Source organism: Salvelinus fontinalis, chromosome 27 (assembly GCF_029448725.1).
Source record: "Salvelinus fontinalis isolate EN_2023a chromosome 27, ASM2944872v1, whole genome shotgun sequence".
In the NCBI taxonomy this organism is placed as follows: Eukaryota; Metazoa; Chordata; class Actinopteri; order Salmoniformes; family Salmonidae; genus Salvelinus; species Salvelinus fontinalis.
Window position 1 is genome coordinate 6,612,376 of NC_074691.1, and position 20,359 is coordinate 6,632,734.

General features: G+C 43.4%; 1 protein-coding gene across 1 annotated transcript; it reads left to right on the forward strand.

Moving 5' to 3' along the window:
- On the forward strand, positions 1-13,020 carry klf11a (Kruppel like factor 11a). The gene is made up of 4 exons (XM_055884494.1): positions 1-188; positions 2,169-2,420; positions 10,937-11,903; positions 12,044-13,020. Exons 2-4 carry the CDS (start codon positions 2,178-2,180, stop codon positions 12,328-12,330), a joined length of 1,497 nt encoding a protein of 498 aa, XP_055740469.1. The 5' UTR covers positions 1-188; positions 2,169-2,177; the 3' UTR covers positions 12,331-13,020.
- Positions 13,021-20,359: the final 7,339 nt, after the last annotated feature.

The following is a 20,359-nucleotide window of genomic DNA, read 5'->3' on the forward strand; positions in this document are numbered from 1 at the left end:
TGTTTTTTTCGTCTCCCCTTTTGATTCACTCAGCTAAGGCCAGTCTCAACAACTGGCAGCGGGAATACTTGTGTGCTCAGGGCTCGTTGAGTGGTTAAATTGCTACTGTCTCTACTATTATTGTTTTACTCATACTTTCCAGATGGTGACTTTCACATCACCCCCGAATTCAATAGCAATCTTGTCGGGTAAGTTGATTGATTTTTACTTTAAATTTAAATCAGTGATCTTCAGGTATTTCAAGACCATCGATAAGTTCCATACACACACATTACATTATTATATAACTTCAATTGAATGCATTGAAGCAAGCAGCCCAAGTTGGACGTGATGTTTTTTAACCCAGGCAGTCTGGTTTATTCAGAATGAAACTAGTCAGAATGAAACTAGTGTATCCCTGCGCAACGGCCACTGTATCAAATGTGTGATCACACATTGCTACATTATATCCGCTTTATAGCACTGCATTGTTACATTGTAATAATACTTTTTTCAATATGATTATACGTTGTTATTTGAAATTGGTACACACACACATTGTTACACAAACAAACACACACATGCGCTCAGAACTCACACACGCGCGTAGAACTCTCACACACACACAACGCTGCTGTTCAGTTATATACTATTTATTCTACTGCGTGACCAAGTCACTGCCCATCTTATATTTGTAAATACAGCCATTATTAATATGCATACTACCTACTCCATTACGTGTTTTGTTTTTTTACTTTTATTGTTATTATTGATTAATGTACTGCATTGTTGCGGGAACTAGCGGATAAGCATTTCGTTGCTCATTATATACCTGCTGTAAACTGTGTATGTGACGAATAAAATGTTATTTGATAGCGTGTTACATTGTAATTGTGGCCCCTAAAAGCCAAATGGAACTGTACATCTCATTTTGCATTTTAGCGGGGCTCAACCAGACTACTGTGTTTGCTGTATTACTATGTGCCATTTATCAGTCTCCTTGGTTGAACATTTTGGACATAAATTGACGATTGATTCATAGGTTAGCTAATTGATAAAAGCATGACGATTGGAATTGGATTATGAGCTGCTTCCATGTGTGTCAATAAAACAAGTGGCTGGTTGTTATTGCTGGAGAGTGTCCTCAAGCAGTTAAATAAGATGGGGGGGGGGGGGGGGGGGAGTTCTCAATTCAAACCAATACTTCCTGATGCAGCCCACACCCCCTCCACAGTTCTTGCATGTTAATGAAATCGACTATTCTGGGGTTTTGTTGTTGATGTGGCACATTACTCACATGTCTATTTTTGGTCATGTCCAATGTTATGTGAGCTACTGGGAACTGGGAGGATTGGATGCACCCACCTGCCAGCCACCCGCTCAAATGGCTGCCGTTAACCTAGCGTTGCAGTGGGGCCCCTCTCTCTCTCGCCATTCCTCTAAAGCAGCTAGCAGCCTCACTACATGCAGCTGAGCATTCAGCGTATGACAACAAACGGCGCTACATGCACATCTAGAAGAATACCCAACCCTTGTTCGTTGACTACTGTCTATGTGTTTTCCACCATTTTGAGGCTTATATGGTTCAGGACTTGAGCTGAAACCATCTGAGGGAACCATTGCAGTAGTAGGACTCTAGAGATATTTAGTGAGATCACGTCAGTGTTGAAAAGAGTCTGCAGCCATCAGAAGCTATTGAGCTGTAATTGTGATCAAATCAAATTGTATTTGTCACATACACCGAATACAACAGTGAAATGCTTACTTACAAGCCCTTAACCAACAATGCGGTTTAGAAAAATAAGAGTCAAGTAAAAAATCTAGGCAAAAAATAATTAAAGAGCAGCAGTACGAAGTGGACTGGCTAATGGGCAGTTTGGGCAAATGCCAGATGGGCTGGTCCATCTTCAGCCCATTGGGCCAGTCTCAATTTAAGTTTTTGCATAGAATTTTCTTTATTTGGGGGGTGGGGGAATAAATAGACTAGAGTGCATGTTAGTATTGCCTAAACTGATTTCTGGTCTGATTAACGGTGCATCCTCGTTGTGAACTCATTCTCTCCCACACTCCGTCTGATCTAATGGCCCATAGGGCTCTGGTCAAAGGTAGTGCACTATATAAGGAAAAGGGTTCCATTTTGGGACACAGATGGTGATTGGCGGTGCATTTTCCCTGTGGCCTCCCATCAGGCTAATCTAATGGACATCAGGGTGATGATGATGGAGAGGAACAGGTACGACAGTGAGCAGTCCTGCTGCAGCACCTTTGAGTACCACGACCTGGAGGCCGCCGAGGCGCTCGTCAGCATGAGCTCCTGGCGTCAAAGGTCAGCAAACCACAAGCCACGCCCCCTGACACCTACCTCTGACTCCTGCGACTCTCTCCTCCTACACCCTGAGAGCATGGAGTCCCCCAAGGATCTGATCGCACTCTCATCACTGGTGAGTGGAATCCCATTATGTAGGCCTCAGTGGTTTGAATTTCTACTGTAAAAAAATCACTTTTCTATGCTAACGTAGTTAGTCTAGTAGCCTGAGTATAGAAAAATTATTGGTTGTGACTAACCAGCGGCTGCCATTTTAATCAAAACTACAATCAGCTTTTTTGGAATAGAGAATTGAATGGGTCTGTGTCACATTTGAGAGTTAAAATGTTTAAAGCAGGAATCCGCAGGTTGTGGGCAACCTTATGCCGCCCCACTTCATGTGTACTGGGTTCAAATGGAACGAAAACAAGGGGATTGAGCCCTGAACCGTTTTGGGCTAGCCTTCTGGCTAGTTTTGGGCTAGGTGTGTCTGGCTAATCCCGCCTACTCGAATGACCCTGCTGCCCCAGAGCTGGAGAGGAAGTGAAATTCACTTACAATCTAACGTTACAGCCGGCAGAAACAAACAGAGCAGACGTAGCCAACAGGTACCATTCTCTGTTCTTGGATCTGAATCAACGACCCCAAAAGAGAAAAAAATAGCGAGAAAAAGACTGTTCATGACCAATCCAGAAACCGGATAAACATTGGAGTTAATTTTGAAAGGTGAAAGAGTGACGCCAACATGGCCACCGCTCTCATGGACTGGTAATGTTAGGTACAGTTCATTCGGAAAGTATTCAGACCCCTTGACTTTTTCCACATTTGTTACATTACAGCCTTATTCTAAAATGTATTAAATTGTTTTTTCCCCTCATCAATCTACACACAATACCCCGAAATGACAAAGCAAAAAACCCTGAAATATCACATTTACATAAGTATTCAGACCTTTTACACAGTACTTTGTTGAAGCACCTTTGGCAGCCTCGAGAGTCTTCTTGGGTACGACGCTATAAGCTTGGCACACCTTTATTTGGGCAATTTCTCCCATTCTTCCCTGCAGATCCTCTCAAGCTCTTTTAGGTTGATGTAGCGCTATTTTCAGCTCTCCAGAGATGTTCGATCGGGTTCAAGTCCGGGCTCTGGCTGGGCCACCCAAGAACATTCAGAGACTTGTCCCGAAGCCACTCCTGTGTTGTCTTGGCTGTGTGCTTAGGGTCGTTGTCCTGTTTGAAGGTGAACCTTCGCCCCATTCTGAGGTCCTGAGCGCTCTGGAGCAGGTTTTCATCAAGGATCACTCTCTACTTTGCTCCTTTCATCCCTCGATCCTGACTAGTCTCCCAGTCCTTGCCACTGAAAAACATCCCCACAGTATGACGCTGCCACCACCATGCTTCACCGTAGGGATGGTGCCATGTTTCCTCCAGACGTAACACTTGGCATGCAGGCCAAAGAGTTCAATCTTGGTTTCATCAGACCAGAGAATCTTGTTTGTAACAAAGGCTTTTAACAAAATGTGGAAAAAGTCAAGGGGTCTGAATACTTTCCGAATGCACTGTAAGTGTTGGTTGCATTTTTAGCCTGCTAGCTACATTAGCTGCTAACCGTAGTGTGTTCAGTGTTCAAGCTAGCTAACATTGTCTGAATTCTGACATTTATGGTTTGGAAAGGCCATTGACACTTAAGCAAATAAGAGATTTCAATTTATTCAAGTGATATTACTTTTTCTTTCCAATCACCATCAACACTGTCAGAGTAACAGAACCATGGATAACTTGGACTACTTACTGCATGATAAAAAAAACTGACCACAAATCTGTTATGTAAAAATCCACCTTTACATTTGAATTCACAATTAAAAACAAAAATGTGACTGATTTCTAAAAAGAAATGGGACAATTACAATTGAACACTTGTAGAACTTAAATGAAACACACACACACGGCAGGACATATAGAGCTAGCTACCAAGCCTAAAATTTGCTGAAGCGGATCATGGGAGGCCAATACTTTCCACACACAGCAGCTTAAAATAACAACTCTGTTGCCAGGACCCTCACCTCCAGACCACAAACTGTTATGTGCTGTTCCTGGTTCCTACCTTTCATCTCCCACTAGAAGGTCATAAGAGCTGGTATAACCACAATGCATCCTTACTGCCCTGCTACAGAGGGTCAATTCTCAATGGCTGACGCAAACCTTATTTCTATCTTGAATTGAAATGTTGATTGGTTGGTTTCTGGTGTAGCAGGTAGAACGTCACATGGACACTGCTGATGGCGACGCATGTAGTGTAGCTGAAGAGTTAGGATATTCACATCTATGGCTGACTATGTTTCCCCCATCCAACAAGTCCAAACTATCCCGTGCATTATAGGTCGACATTGGGAAAACATGAAACAAATTGTTACTTCATAGTACACGGTACAATACGCCATATCCCCATATGCTGAACATCCTGCATATGCCAAAAGAAAATATATTTTGATTTGATAACTATACTGGACGCGATAAATAGCCCTTACCCAGCTATTCAGTTAGCTAAACACTCATTCAAATAACTCAGTGTGAAACTGGGTGCCGTTTAGAAAGTTTACTTGAATCACAGTGTGAAACTGCAACGAACAGTAAAGTATGTTTTCAGTTACAGTAGTATAGAGCACAGAATGTATTCCACAATAACTCTGCACTAAATATAAGGAATAAGAGTACTCAATCTAGAGTCAAATATAAAATAACGTTACTAGAATGCAACTGTATCCTTAATATTACTCAGCTAGACGTCCCAGGAAAGAAATAGCACTGACGCTAATGCAAAGAAGCTAACCGTTAACTCAATTCTTCATATTTTACAGAAGCATGAAAATGACATGTGATAAACATTTATCTTGTCTTAATAAACAATTGTACTTACAGACATTGTGTCTTACAAAGCTTATATAGAAGGATGTTGAAGGATTATAACTAACTACTCTGTCACACATTGCTTCACTTCAGAAACTGCTTCCTGTCACATGACACAAACAGTTAAATTCCACCCTGCTGCACTTAAACTGCCACTAGGGGGTGCTAAACAACTAACAGGTCCAGAACAATACCATAATATTAATCAAATATGAGTACATTAGTGAGAACGTACACACCGTTTATAAATCACATCTTCAATGCTCTCCATAGTTGTGAACTAGTGGTACATTTCGGTGGCGGCGCTGTCCATCCAGTAGTGCTGAATTCCGGCCTCAGCTGAGCTCCTTTTACGCATAGATTTTCCTTTGTGGGCCTACTTCCTCATTTTTGCCATTTTTGTTTTCCCTGATAAAAAGTAGTTTATTCCAATGCATTAGATTTATCCGTTGATTTATCATTGTGTGCTCTTCTCAGTCTGCTGTTTAGAGCTCTCATTGCTTTCTTTTTCCAGGTGCGTGCAGGTACTGGTGTTCTCCGTGGCCAGAAGTAACAGAACATTTATTCAGTTTCATGATTTTTTAAATCAATCCTTGTTTTCTTTCCTGGATCAGCTGATGAGTTCGACAATATCACTAGACAGTTGACTAGGTTAGAAGCATTCGATTTTGCGATGGCATAGGCCTACATTTTTATTTGTGCCCGTGAGAACTGTTTTCACGTAATGAAATGTCACATAAGCATAGTTACACTTACACAGTGCATTTTCCGAGATCTCCAAGAACCGTCATTTGTAGAGGGATTAAGTCAATTCAATGTTCTAATTCAATTGTTAAAATGCTTAATAATGACAAATAAGACTGTCATTAATGTAAGGAACGAAAGGTTGTGTTTTATGTCACACGATCTGTGAAGACTCCAAGCATTAACTCATGAGTTATGGACAACTCATAACTCGGGTGTAAAACATGTTTTCATTTAACTCATGTATTATATTGAATGTAGGATACCTGTTCTGCGTGTGTTCATGTGTTTAAAATTGCATTGGCTAAAAGGGTAGGCTACCGGCAGTGGTGTATGCCTAGTATAGAGTAAATGCAAGTAAACACCATTTACCCACATTTTTTCACCGTTACCGGTAATTAGCTTGCCCACCTATTTTTTTTTAACATATCACTAGCTACCGGTATGCCTATTAGAAGTTCATGGTAATACACATTGTAGGCTAGTTTAGTAAGTTGACCGTGTGTGTTAGGGTGACCATCCCGTTTTTACGGGACAGTTACAGCCCTATTTCAGGTGTCCAGACTTTTCAGGCTACAAAAATGTTTCCATTTATCAGCAAGACTCATCAATTAATGTAGGCCTAATCAATGTAGACCTAAACAATGGTAATCGCTGAATGTCATTAGGCACACTTCATGGTGTTTTGTAACGGATGTCTATTTTCATTCATCAAATGGCGCGAGTATACAGTACATGCAGTTTGGATACTGGGATTTGTTTGGAGTGGACGAACGTGCCTACTTTTTGAAGTGGTTTGTTTGACAATCAGATGAAAATATCATGACTGGTTGTGTTCATGCCACATTAAAAGGTAATAAATCTTTATTATTAGAATATGCGAGTGCGTGCATTCAATACAGAGAGCCCCCGAATGTCATGGTGGAATTCTAGAGGTCGACCGATTATGCTTTTTCAACGCCGATTATTGGAGGACCAAGAAAAGCCGATACCGATTAATCAGCCGATTTAAAAAAAATAAAAAAATGTATTTGTAATAATGACAATTACAACAATACTGAATGAACACTGATTTGAACTTAATATAATACATCAATAAAATCAATTTAGCCTCAAATAAATAATTAAACATGTCCAATTTGGTTTAAATAATGCAAAAACAAACTGTTGGAGAAGAAAGTAAAAGTGCAATATGTGCCATGTAAAAAAGCTAACTTTAAGTTCCTTGCTCAGAACATGAGAACATATGAAAGCTGGTGGTTCCTTTTAACATGAGTCTTCAATATTCCCAGGTAAGAAGTTTTAGGTTGTAGTTATTATAGGAATTATAGGACTTTTTCTCTCTATACCATTTGTATTTCATATACCTTTGACTATTGAATGTTCTTATAGGCACTTTAGTATTACCAGTGTAACAGTATAGCTTCCGTCCCTCTCCTCGCCCCTACTTGGGCTCGAACCAGGAACACATCGACAACAGCCACCCTCGAAGCATCGTTACCCATCACTCCACAAAAGCCGCGGCCCTTGCAGAGCAAGGGGAACAACTACTCCAAGTCTCAGAGCGAGTGACGTTTGAAACTCTATTAGCGCGCACCCCGCTAACTAGCTAGCCATTTCACATCGGTTACACCAGCCTAATCTCGGGAATTGATAGGCTTGAAGTCATAAACAGCTCAATGCTTGAAGCACAGCGAAGAGCTGCTGGCAAACGCACGAAAGTGCTGTTTGAATGAATGCTTACGAGCCTGCTGCTGCCTACCATCGCTCAGTCAGACTGCTCTATCAAATATCAAATCATAAACTTAATTATAACATAATAACACACAGAAAAACGAGCCTTTGGTCATTAATATGGTCGAATCCGGAAACTATCATTTCAAAAGCAAAACGTTTATTCTTTCAGTGAAATACGGAACCGTTCCGTATTTTATCTAACGGATGTCATCCATAAGTCTAAATATTGCTGTTACATTGTACAACTTTCAATGTTATGTACAATTATGGCAAATTAATTACGGTCTTTGTTATGAGTAAATGGACTTCACACAGTTTGCAACGAGCCAGGCGGCCCAAACTGCTGCATATACCCTGACTGCTTGCACGGAACGCAAGAGAAGTGACACAATTTACCTATTTATAAGAAATTCATGTTAGAAGGCAATATTAACTAAATATGCAGGATTAAAAATATATACTTGTGCATTGATTTTAAATAAAGGCATTGATGTTTATGGTTAGGTACTAATTGGTGCAATGACAGTGCTTTTTTCGCGAATGCGCTTGTTCAATCATCACCCGTTTGGCGAAGTAGGCTGTGTTTCGATGAGAAATTAACAGGCACCGCATCGATTATATGCAACGCAGGTCACGCTAGATAAACTTCTTGCTGCCCTCACGTAACAGGTAGTTAGCCTGCCACGCAGGCTCCTCGTGGTGTGCAATGTAAGGCAGGTGGTTAGAGCGTTGCCTTACGTTCCTAGGCCGTCATTGAAAATAAGAATGTGTTCTTAACTGAGTTGCCTAGTTAAATAAAGGTGGAAAAAATATATATTTAAAAAAATCGGCCACAATCGGTGTCCAAAAATACTGATTAACGATTGTTATGAAAACTTAATACCGGCCCTAATTAATCGGCCATTCCGATTAATCGGGGGGGGGGGGGGGGTGCAGTGCATTTGGGAAGTATTCAGACCCTTTGACTTTTTCCACATTTTGTTACATTACAGCCTTATTCTAAAATTAACTAAAAACAATTCTATACACAATATCCCATAATGACAAATCAAAAACAGTTTATTTATTTTAGCAAAAAAACAGAAATATCTTAAGTATTCAGACCCTTTGATCTGAGACTCGAAATTGAGCTCAGTTGCATCCTGTTGTTTCCATTCATCATCCTTGAGATGTTTCTACAACTTCATTAAATTAAATTGATTGGACATAATTTGGAAAGGCACACACCTGTCTTTAAGGTCCTACAGTTGACAGTGCATATCAGAGCAAAAACCAAGCCATGTGGTTGAAGGAATTAGGAATTGTCTGTAGAGCCCCGGGACACAATTGTGTCGAGGCACAGATCTGGGGAAGAGTACCAAAAAATGTCTCCAGCCTTGAAGGACCTCAAGAACACATTCTTAAATGGAAGACGTTTGGAACCACCAAGACTCTTCCTAGAGCTGAAACTGAGCAATCGGGGGGGAAGGGCCTTGCTTGGTCAGGGAGGTGACCAAGAACCCGATAGTCACTCTGATAGAGCTCCTCTGTGGAGATGGGAGAACCTTCCAGAAGGACAGCCATCTCTGCAGCACTCCACCAATCAGGCCTTTATGGTAGAGTGGCCAGACGGAAGCCACTCCTCAATAAAAGGCACATGACAACCCACTTGGAGTTTGCCAAAAGGCACCTAAAGGACTCATGATTCTCTGGTCTGATGAAACCAAGACGGAACTTTTTGGCCTAAATGCCAAGCGTCACGTCTGGAGGAAACCTGGCACCATCCCTACGGTTAAGCATGGTGGTGGCAGCATCATGCTGTGGGGATGTTTTTCAGCGGCAGGGACTGGGAAACTAGTCAGGATCGAGGGAAAGATGAACGGAACAAAGTACAGAGAGATCCTTGATGAAAACCTGCTCCAGAGCGCTCAGGACCTCAGACTGGGGTGAAGGTTCATCTTCCAACAGGACAACAACCCGAAGCACACAGCCAAAACAATGCAGGAGTGGCTTTGGGACAAGTCTCTGAATGTCCTTGAGTGGCCCAGCCAGAGCCTGGACTTGAACCGGATCAAACATCTCTGGAGAGACCTGAAAATAGCTGTGCAGCAACCTGACAGAGCTTGAGAGGATCTGCAGAGAAGAATGGGAGAAACTCTCCAAATACAAGTGTGCCAAGCTTGTAGCAGCATATCCAAGAAGACTCAAGGCTGTAATCGTTGCCAAAGTACTGAGTAAAGGGTCTGAATACTTATGTAAGTTTTTTATTTTTAATAAATTAGCAAAAAGTTCTAAACCTGTTTTTGCTTTGTCATTATGGGGTATTGTGTGTAGATTGATGAGGGGGGGGGGGGGGGGATTATTAAGGCTGTAACTTAACAAAATGTCAAGGGGTCTGAATAGTTTCCGAAGGATGTAATGTTGCAATGTAACCAGTGTAACATGTGTAATGCTAATGTGACCATCCTATGACTTGATGGCCCATACTCTACCAATATGTCATGCAGATGAGCCATTGTTAACTTGTCTGACCACGCTGGGTATTCAGTCGTTCTGGTGGGTAGTTCACACTAGGTAGGAATCAATGCTGTATATAGGCAGGCAGTGTGCTCAATAGGCAAACATAGCTAACTATTTTGGTCGATTACCAACAAAATAACTATTGAATCACAAAGCATAACAAAAAATACCAACTATTTTCCAGTGAGATCTACTATTGGCTCCTTGATTAAGCTCGAAGTCGCTAGATCACGTTGCTGCGATGACATCCTAGCGCCAATTTGCCTTGATGCGGCACAGCTGCAGTCCCTGACGTAGCGTTTTCACCCCCTCTCCAGCCGCACCCCCCCCCCTTGTGCTTCTCTGTCTGTGTATGCACCATTGATGTGACTTCTGTTGCACAGACAGTTTCTCCCATTCACGTTTGCAGCAGAATTGAATGGGGAAAGTCGCTAAATGCTATCAAAACCATAGAAACCCTCTGTGTCAAAACACTCCAAAGGGCATCCTGAAAAGTAGCCGAAATTTTCGCTAGAAACTTTTCCCAGTAAAAGTTGTGAAATGTAATGACAAAGTCACTAAGTTGGCAACACTGGCTCCGGGGCAGCAGGGTCATTCGAGTAGGCGGTATTAGCGCAAAGACACACCTAGCCCAGAAGGCCAGCCCAGGGCTCAACCCGCTTGTTTTCGTTCAAAGTGAAAACACTACACCAGAAATGGGGCAGCATAAGGTCACGGACGACCTGCGATTCCTGCTTTAATTCATCTTTCTCTTTCTTTTTTCCAGTGCATGACCCCCCCTCAGAGCCCCATTTTTGCCGAGACCTCCACCTCCACAGCTGTCGTCACCACCACCACCACCTCATTGGCCAGCTCCAGCTCAGGCCCCAGACCAGTCTTAACCCGGCCAAGACTTTGTGCAGGTCTGCCCCACAGGAATGCCCCTCTCCTGGGCCAACAACTTGGCACGGCCCCCCTCTTAGAGAGCTCTGGAGCTCAAGAGCTAGCCAGCAGAGCCATGGTGACCAGCGTTATCCGTCACACTGCTGACAGGGCCCTCTCACAGCACAGTGTCAACATTCCACCTCAGTCCCTCATAGGGATACAGCACACCTCCTCCAACAGAAACCCTACAGCAGCCTCTTTGGCCGAGACCATTCCCATGCAGACTGAACCACAAAGCTGCAACACTGGTCCGTGTGTTAAGGTAGAGAAGGACGTTAGTCCATCCTCACCTGACAGCAGCACAGGCCAATTCACTCCTCTCACTGAAAGTTCCCCATCCCAGGCCACAGCCATCTCCCGGTCCTCGCTCCCCATCCAAAGCTCCCAGGTCCTCTGCCAGGTGTTTCCAGTCAGTGGGCGGACAGGGATGATCTCTGCGTTTGTCCATCAGGGTCCGGTCCAGATGCAGACCCAGGGGGGGCCCAAGCCAATACTAGCCCAGTCACCATCCTCCTTCCCCCAGTCGCTGCAGCTGGTGGGCTCCTCAGTGACTCGCGGGACGGTGATGTTTGTGGTTCCCCAGTCCCCTGTTTCCCAGGCCTCGTCATGCCAACAGACTGTCATGACCCTCGGGAACACCAAGCTCCTGCCCCTGGCCCCAGCTCCAGTTTACATGCCCTCAGGGCAGAGTAGTAATGCCACACAAGCCGACTTCTCCCGCAGACGGAACTATGTCTGTAACTTCCCCGGCTGTAAGAAGACCTACTTCAAAAGTTCCCACCTCAAGGCCCATCTCAGAACTCACACTGGTAGGTACTACCTCCCCACCACACTTGTTAGACAATTTACTGGATATTCTAACCAATGGCAATTTGATTAATGGTCATGTTGAATAGGTAGTGGGGTTATCTTCTACTGATATAGTTTCCATTTGTTCCATGCCGTCCAGGTGAGAAACCATTCAGCTGCCACTGGGAGGGCTGCGACAAGAAGTTTGCGCGCTCCGACGAGCTCTCCCGCCACCGGCGAACACACACCGGCGAGAAGAAGTTTGTGTGTAACATGTGCGATCGGCGCTTCATGCGCAGCGACCACTTGACCAAGCATGCTCGCCGACACATGACCACCAAGAGGACCGCCACGTGGCCGACTGAAGTCAACAAGATGGCGGCATCTAAGGGTCCGTCGAGCGGCTCCAGCCTTCCTCTCAGTGTGCTGGTCCCTTCCCCTAATTAGCTGGGTCTCAGGCCGTACGGTCATCTCAGGACAATATACCACCACCAACCACAAGACCAGGGGTTTAAATTAAACAAAAACTATAGGCTGCTACTCATTCATGGACAGAGACAAACTGACCTTGCACTGGATTTTTTAATTATGCTTGTTTTGTACTTTCGATCTGTAATATGTATACAGTATGTAATGTTTAGCAAAATGTATGCACTCTTTTTGCCAAAGCCTTTGCATCGTGCTTTTCTGTTACTATTTGTCTCTGTGATTATAAATATGTATATATGAATATCTATATATGAATGTTACGTGTATTCCAATCTGCATTTATTGAATATATGTTATTGATATTTTAAAATGTGTCAGTGGACATTATACCTCACTGTGATACTACCTACTTTCTTGCTTTGCATATAATTTAATAAACATTTGTCTTAAAAAGTGCTGTTAGCTTGATTGTTTTTTAAATTACAGATACAGTATATTATTACTTAATAAATACTTTATAAAGCCTCACCATACTAATAATATGAGTAATCCATTTATGAATGAATTCTATAGATATGACATGGTCACATTTTTTGAAGTGCTGTGCCAATGTGTAGTTTTACTAGCTTTCAATGTAGGCAATTGTAATTATTATGAGTCCCATTGTTTTTTCCCATAATAAAATACAAAATAAAATACACCAGTAAACTTGGTAGTCTGCTCTATATTTTCTCAATAACATGATGGTGAAACACCCAATCTTGCTATTTCTCATTCTCAGCAATGTTGATGACAATATGACGTATTCTGTTACACAATTGCACTCGATCCCCTTTGATTTCGAATACCAGTCTCATCACACCACCCAGTAACAACGTTCCTCAAGTCACATTGCAGTATTTTAGAGCGCTAAGGGGGCGTGACCAATTGGAAAACGTCCATTCAGCTGGAATATGATCAGATGATTTTAACTGGCTAACACAGTACCCGTCCATTTGCCTTACTGACCGACATTCAAAAAAGCAAACTATTGAAAGGTCCCTGTAAGCGCTCCCACTAAAATATAGGCCAACAGCGCCACTCAGTGGAAATAAATACTTTACAATGTGTGTGAATAAAGTAAAGCCTTGTCAGGTTTCCAGTTTGTAACTTTATGGACACACAACACATCAGGTTGGGCATCCTCATCAACCGGGCCGCGGTGGAGACGCTCTAAAACGTCAAGTTCCTTGGCGTACACATCTCAGAGGAGTTGAAATGTTCAAACCACACGGACACGATGGTGAAAAAGGCACTACAGCGACTCTTCAAACTCATGAGGGTGAAGAAATTCAGCTTGTCCCGGAGGACCCTCAGTGTTCTACGGGAGCACCATCGAGAGCATACTGTCGGGCAGTATCACAGCCTGATACGGCAACTCCTCCGCCTCTGACCGCAAGGCGCTACAGAGGGTGGTACGAACACACAGCCAAACACACAATTGGGTGCACACTGCCTGCCCTCCAGGACACCTACAACATCAGGTGTCGCAGGAAGTAAGCTTCCCCGCTTCCATCACTCAGACACGGGCAGTCAAGGCCTCATGGCAAAAACTAACAGACTGGCCAATAGCTTCTACTCCCAGACCACCAGGCTGCTGAAAAAACACCACTAGTCAGCTATCTTGCAACACCTGGTGTCCTGTACTCCCTGTTCACCCATGACTGCGTGGCCAAACACGTCTCCAACTCAACCATCAAGTTTGCAGATGACAACAGTAGTAGGCTTGATTACCAATGATGACGAGACAGCCTACAGGGAGGAGGTGAGAGCTCTGGGAGTGTGGTGCCTAGAAAATAACCTCTCACTCAACGTCAACAAAACAAAGGAGATGATTGTCGACTTCAAGAAACAGCAGAGAGTGCACCCCCCTATCTACATTGACGGGACCACAGGGGAGAAGGTGGAAAGCTTCAAGTTCCTTGGTGTACACATCACTGACAAACTGAAATGGACCACCCATACAGACAGTGTGGTGAAGAAGGCACAACAGAGCCTCTTCAACCTCAGGAGGGTAAAGAAGTTTAACTTGTCACCTAAAACCCTCACACATTTTTACAGATGCACAATTGAAAGCATCTTGTCGGGCTGTATGGTACGGCAACTGCACCGTCCGCAACCGCAAGGCTCTCCAGAGGGTGGTGCGGTCTGCCCAACGCAATACTGGGAGCAAACTATTCACCCCCCCCCCAGAACACCTACAGCACCCGATGTCACAGGAAGGCTAAAAAGATCATCAAGAACAACCACCCGAGCCACTTCCTGTACACCCCGCTATCATCCAGAAGGCGAGGGTCAGTACAGGTGAATCAAAGCTGGGACCGAGAGACTGAAAAACAGCTTCTTTCTCAAGGCCATCAGAGTGTTAAACAGCCATCACCAGCAAATTAGAGGCTGCTGCCTATAGGCATAGACTAGGAACCACTGGCCACTTTAAGGAATAGAACACTAGTCACTAAATAATGTTTACACATCTGGCATTACTCATCTCATATGTGTATACTGTATTCTATACTATTCTACAGTCTCTTAGTCAATTAATGTTTACATATCTAGCATTACTCATCTCATGTGTATATACTGTTTGTCTATAGTATTCTACTGTATCTTAGCCCGTTCCGCTCTGACATCGCTCTTCCATATGTAAACTCAGCAAAAAAAGAAACGTCCTCTCACTGTCAACTGCGTTTATTTTTAGCAAACTTAACATGTGCAAATATTTGTATGATCATAACAAGATTCAACAACTGAGACATAAACTGAACAAGTTCCACAGACATGTGACCAACAGAAATGGAATAATGTGTCCCTGAACAAAGGGGTGTTCAAAATCAAAAGTCAGTCAGTATCTGGTGTGGACACCAGCTGCATTAAGTACTGCAATACATCTCCTCATGGACTGAACCAGATTTGCCAGTTCTTGCTGTGAGATGTTACCCCACTCTTCCACCAAGGCACCTGCAAGTTCTGGGACATTTCTGGGGGGAATGGCCCTACCCCTCACCCTCCGATCCAACAGGTCCCAGACGTGATTGAGATACGGGCTCTTCGCTGGCTATGGCAGAACACTGACATTCCTGTCTTGCAGGAAATCACGCACAGAACGGGCAGTATAGCTGGTGGCATTGTCATGCTGGAGGGTCATGTCAGGATGAGCCTGCAGGAAGGGTTCCACATGAGGAAGGATGTCTTCCCTGTAATGCACAGCATTGAGATTGCCTGCAATGACAACAAGCTCAGTCCGATGATGCTGTGACACACCGCCCCAGATCACCTCCAAATCGATCCCGCTCCAGAGTACAGGCCTCGGTGTAACGCTCATTCATTCGAAGATAAACGCGAATCCGACCATCACCCCTGGTGAGACAAAACCGCGACTCGTCGGTGAAGAGCACTTTTGCCCAGTCCTGTCTGGTCCAGCGACGGTGGGTTTGTGCCCATAGGCGACGTTGTTGCCGGTGATGTCTGTTGAGGACCTGCCTTACAACAGGCCTACAAGCCCTCAGTCCAGCCTCTCTCAGCCTATTGCGGACAGACTGAGCACTGATGGAGGGATTGTGCGTTCCTGGTGTACCTCGGGCAGTTGTTGTTGCCATCCTGTACCTGTCCTGCAGGTGTGATGTTCGGATGTACCTATCCTGTGCAGGTGTTGTTACACGTGGTCTGCCACTGTGAGGACGATCAGCTGTCCGTCCTGTCTCCCTGTAGCGCTGTCTTAGGCGTCTCACAGCACGGACATTGCAATTTATTGCCCTGGCTACATCGACAGTTTTCATGCCTCCTTGCAGCATGCCTAAGGCACGTTCACGCAGATGAGCAGGGAACCTGGGCATCTTTCTTTTGGTGTTTTTCAGAGTCAGTAGAAAGGCCTCTTTAGTGTCCTAAGTTTTCATAACTATGACCTTAATTGCCTACCGTCTGTAAGCTGTTAGTGTCTTAACGACCGTTCCACAGGTGCATGTTCATTAATTGTTTATGGTTCATTGAACAAGCATGGGAAACTGTGTTTAAACCCTTTACAATGAAGATCTGTGAAGTTATTTGGATTTTTACGAATGATTTTTGAAAGACAGGGTCCTGAAAAAGGGACGTTTATTTTTTTGCTGAGTTTATATATTCTTAATTCATTCCTACTTAGATTTATGTGTATTGGGTATATGTTGCGTAATTTGTTAGATATAACTTGTTACATATTAATGCACTGTCAGAGCTAGAAGCACAAGAATGTTGCTACACCCGCAATAACATCTGCTAATCACGTGTATGTGACCAATACAATTTGATTAGATCTTGTCCCCTCCAACAGACAGTTACCCCCCCCCCCCCCTAAATTGTAAATAAGAATAGAATGTTTCTACATACTTCTACTCAATTTATTCTACATTAATGTGAATGCCACAATCATTACAGATAGTCCTGAATGATATCATAGCCCCCCCCTCCCCCCCCTAAAAAAAACGCTAATCTCCCCTGTTAATCACGATTCATTCAGAACTATCCGTAATCATGGTAGCATCCACATTAATGTAATACTGTTTAGAAACATTCTATTCTTATTTACAATAAACGTGACTCCAAAATGGCACGATACATTATTTACCATCCATTTCCATTGGGCACAAAATAATCTGAAACACAAAACAAACAGCAAATGCGTCCCGTTTGTGGAGTCACAAACTTGATGTAATCATTGGTGCTAGGAATTTGTGACAAAACACTATACAATAGTGAATTTGTCCCAACACTTTTGGTCCCCTAAAACAGGGTTTCCCAAACTCGGTCCTGTACAAAATGTGCTATAATTTCTAAACGGTTCACCCGATATTGATGTGGGTTGAAATACCCTCAAATTAGAGTTTATAGTCTGCACTTTAACCTCATAGTCATTGTATCATTTCAAATCCAAAGGCCTGGAGCACAGAGCCAAAACAACACATTTCACTATCCCTATACTTTTGGAGCTCACTGTATGTCTCGGGAAACGTACCTCAATCCAAGGATGAGAAATGCGTTGTACTCCGAACTGTCCCATTATCCTATCTGTTACATGGCGAAGATTGAAGTTAGTTTGTCCTTTCATTCACAAAGGGGGATAACCGAGGTTATATAGCGGTTGAGAATGCGTTTGCATAATTATTTCAGTCTTTGTTTTTTCTATGAGGTAAACACATACACAGCCGGAAAAAAAAACAATTCTGTTCAACAGCACCATTTTATTAGAAATAAATGCTATCACTATCAAAGTCGAACTGCATATATGTATTTCAATAAAGTAAACAGTGGTAAGACAAATAACAAGTCTTTATCTTTGTCACGACTCCGACCGAGGCAGGCTCTCCTTCCCGTTCGGGTGGCGCTCGGCGGTCGTCGTCACCGGCCTATTAGCTGCCACTGATCCTTTTCTCCGCCTCCTTATGTGTTTATTGGTTACACCTGTTTTCATTTGTTGGTAATTAGTTGGGCTTGTCAGTCAGCCGGCCCGCCTGGTTCTTTGTGCGGGATTGTTAGTTGGTAAGCGTGGTGTTTGTTTTGAACTACGTGGTTACTGGACTGCTTTCATTCCCCCCGTGTCTGGGGTAGTTTTATGTGAGCACCCAGTGTATTAGAAGGGTGGCTTAAGTTTCTCAGTGTTCATTCAAAGGAACATTTGTTATTTCACCCTCTGTTTCCTGCGTTTGACTTCGCACTCCGACACCCAGTCCTTACAATCTTAGTTTTCAGAGCAACCTTCCCTCCCAATCAATAGATGGTAGATAGATAGATTAATTCCAACAGGACTTTGGCCAACTTCACTATCTTGACAGCATTGTCTACTTTTGACTCTTTTGCGCCCAGCAGCAGCTGACAAAACAAACGAGCAGTGTCGAAATAAGTACATGAATATGACACCAAAATAAATGGGGGTGGGTGCTTTGTGCTTAAAATATCAGCAAAGGAATTACAAAGTATCAGCAACTTGGGAAAGTTGTCTTTTGTCTGCCATGTACTGTAAACAAACATTTCCCTGTTACAAGCTACCAATTTTGATACATAACAAAACTAGCTAACTACAGCCATTTATTTGTCGACTAATTAAAATGTAGGTTTGCTAAACAAGCCAGCTGGCCAAGTCAACAGAATGGATTACATCAGTAGGCAGGAAGATAAACACAACTTGTGTGCTGTTTTAGCCTATTCTATAATGACAATTTAATCAAAGTTGCAAGCAAGTTAGCTAACTAGTGTTATGAAATAGCTATCCCATGAACTCAGCAAAAAAAAGCAACGTCCCTTTTTCAGAACCCTTTCAATTATCTTTCAAAGATAATTTGTCAAAATCCAAATATCTTCACAGATCTTCATTGTAAAGGGTTTAAACACTGTTTACCATGATTGTTCAATGAACCATAAACAATTAACGAACATGCACCTGTGGAGCGGTCGTTAAGACACTAACAGCTTCCAGGAGGTAGGGAATTAAGGTCACAGTTATGACAACTTAGGACACTAAGAGGCCTTTCTACTGACTCTGAAAAACACCAAAAGAAAGATGCCCAGGGTCCCTGCTCATCTACGTGAACGTGATTTAGGCATGCTGCATGGAGGCATGAGGACTGCAGATGTAGCTTGGGCAATAAATTGCAATGTCCGTACTGTGAGACGCCTAAGACAGCGCTACAGGGAGACAGGACGGACAGCTGATCGTCCTCACAGTGGCAGACCACGTGTAACAACACCTGCACAGGATCGGTACATCCGAACATCACACCTGTGGGACAGGTACAGGACGGCAATAACAACTGCCCGAGTTACACCAGGAACGCACAATCCCTCTATCAGTGCTCAGACTGTCCGCAATAGGCTGAGAGAGGCTGGAATGAGGGCTTGTAGGCTGTTGTAAGGCAGGTCTTCACCAGACATCACCGGCAACAACGTCGCCTATAGGCACAAACCCACCATCGTTGGACCAGACAGGACTGGCAAAAAGTGCTCTTCACTGACGAGTCGCGGTTTTGTCTCACCAGGGGTGATGGTCGGAATCACGTTTATCATTGAAGGAATGAGCGTTACACCGAGGCCTGTACTCTGGAGCGGGATCGATTTGGAGGTGGTCTGGGGCGGTGTGTCACAGCATCATCGGACTGAGCTTGTTGTCATTGCAGGCAATCTCAACGCTGTGCGTTACAGGGAAGACATCCTCCCTCATGTGGTACCCTTCCTGCAGGCTCATCCTGACAGGACCCTCCAGCATGACAATGCCACCCGCCATACTGCTCATTCTGTGCGTGATTTCCTGCAAGACAGGAATGTCAGTGTTCTGCCATGGCCAGCGAAGAGCCTGGATCTCAATTACATTGAGCACGTCTGGGACTTGTTTGATCGTAGAAGTGAGGGCTAGGGCCATTCCCCCCAGAAATGTCCGGGAACTTGCCGGTGCCTTGGTGGAAGAGTGGGGTAACATCTCACAGCAAGAACTGGCAAATCTGGTTCAGTCCATGAGGAGGAGATGCAGTGCAGTACTTAATGCAGCTGGTAGCCACACCAGATACTGACTGTTACTTTTGATTTTGACTCCCCTTTTGTTCAGGGACACATTATTCAATTTATGTTGGTCACATGTCTGTGGAACTTGTTCAGTTTATGTCTCAGTTGTTGAATCTTGTTATGTTCATACAAATATTTACACATGTTAAGTTTGCTGAAAATCTTGTTAGTTAGCTAGTTAGCCATCCAGCTTGCTAGTAAACTTGTTTTACTTGCTGTTTTGTCGCATTTTTCTACACATTTCTAACTTTATATATGACATTATGTTTTGTAATTCAACGTTTTAAAAACATAGTATAGTCAAAGATTTTTTTTTTATAACTAATGGCATAGCTCTATTGTTTCACTTTAGCGCGCCTTTCCTGACATTTTGTAACTTCTTCCTTTCTTGGTTTTGTGACAGTATCAACAGTTTTCCCGCAATCTTTAAAATGACGCGTGAGAAAAGTGCAATCTGATTGGTTGCACTCTCTTAGAAATTTAA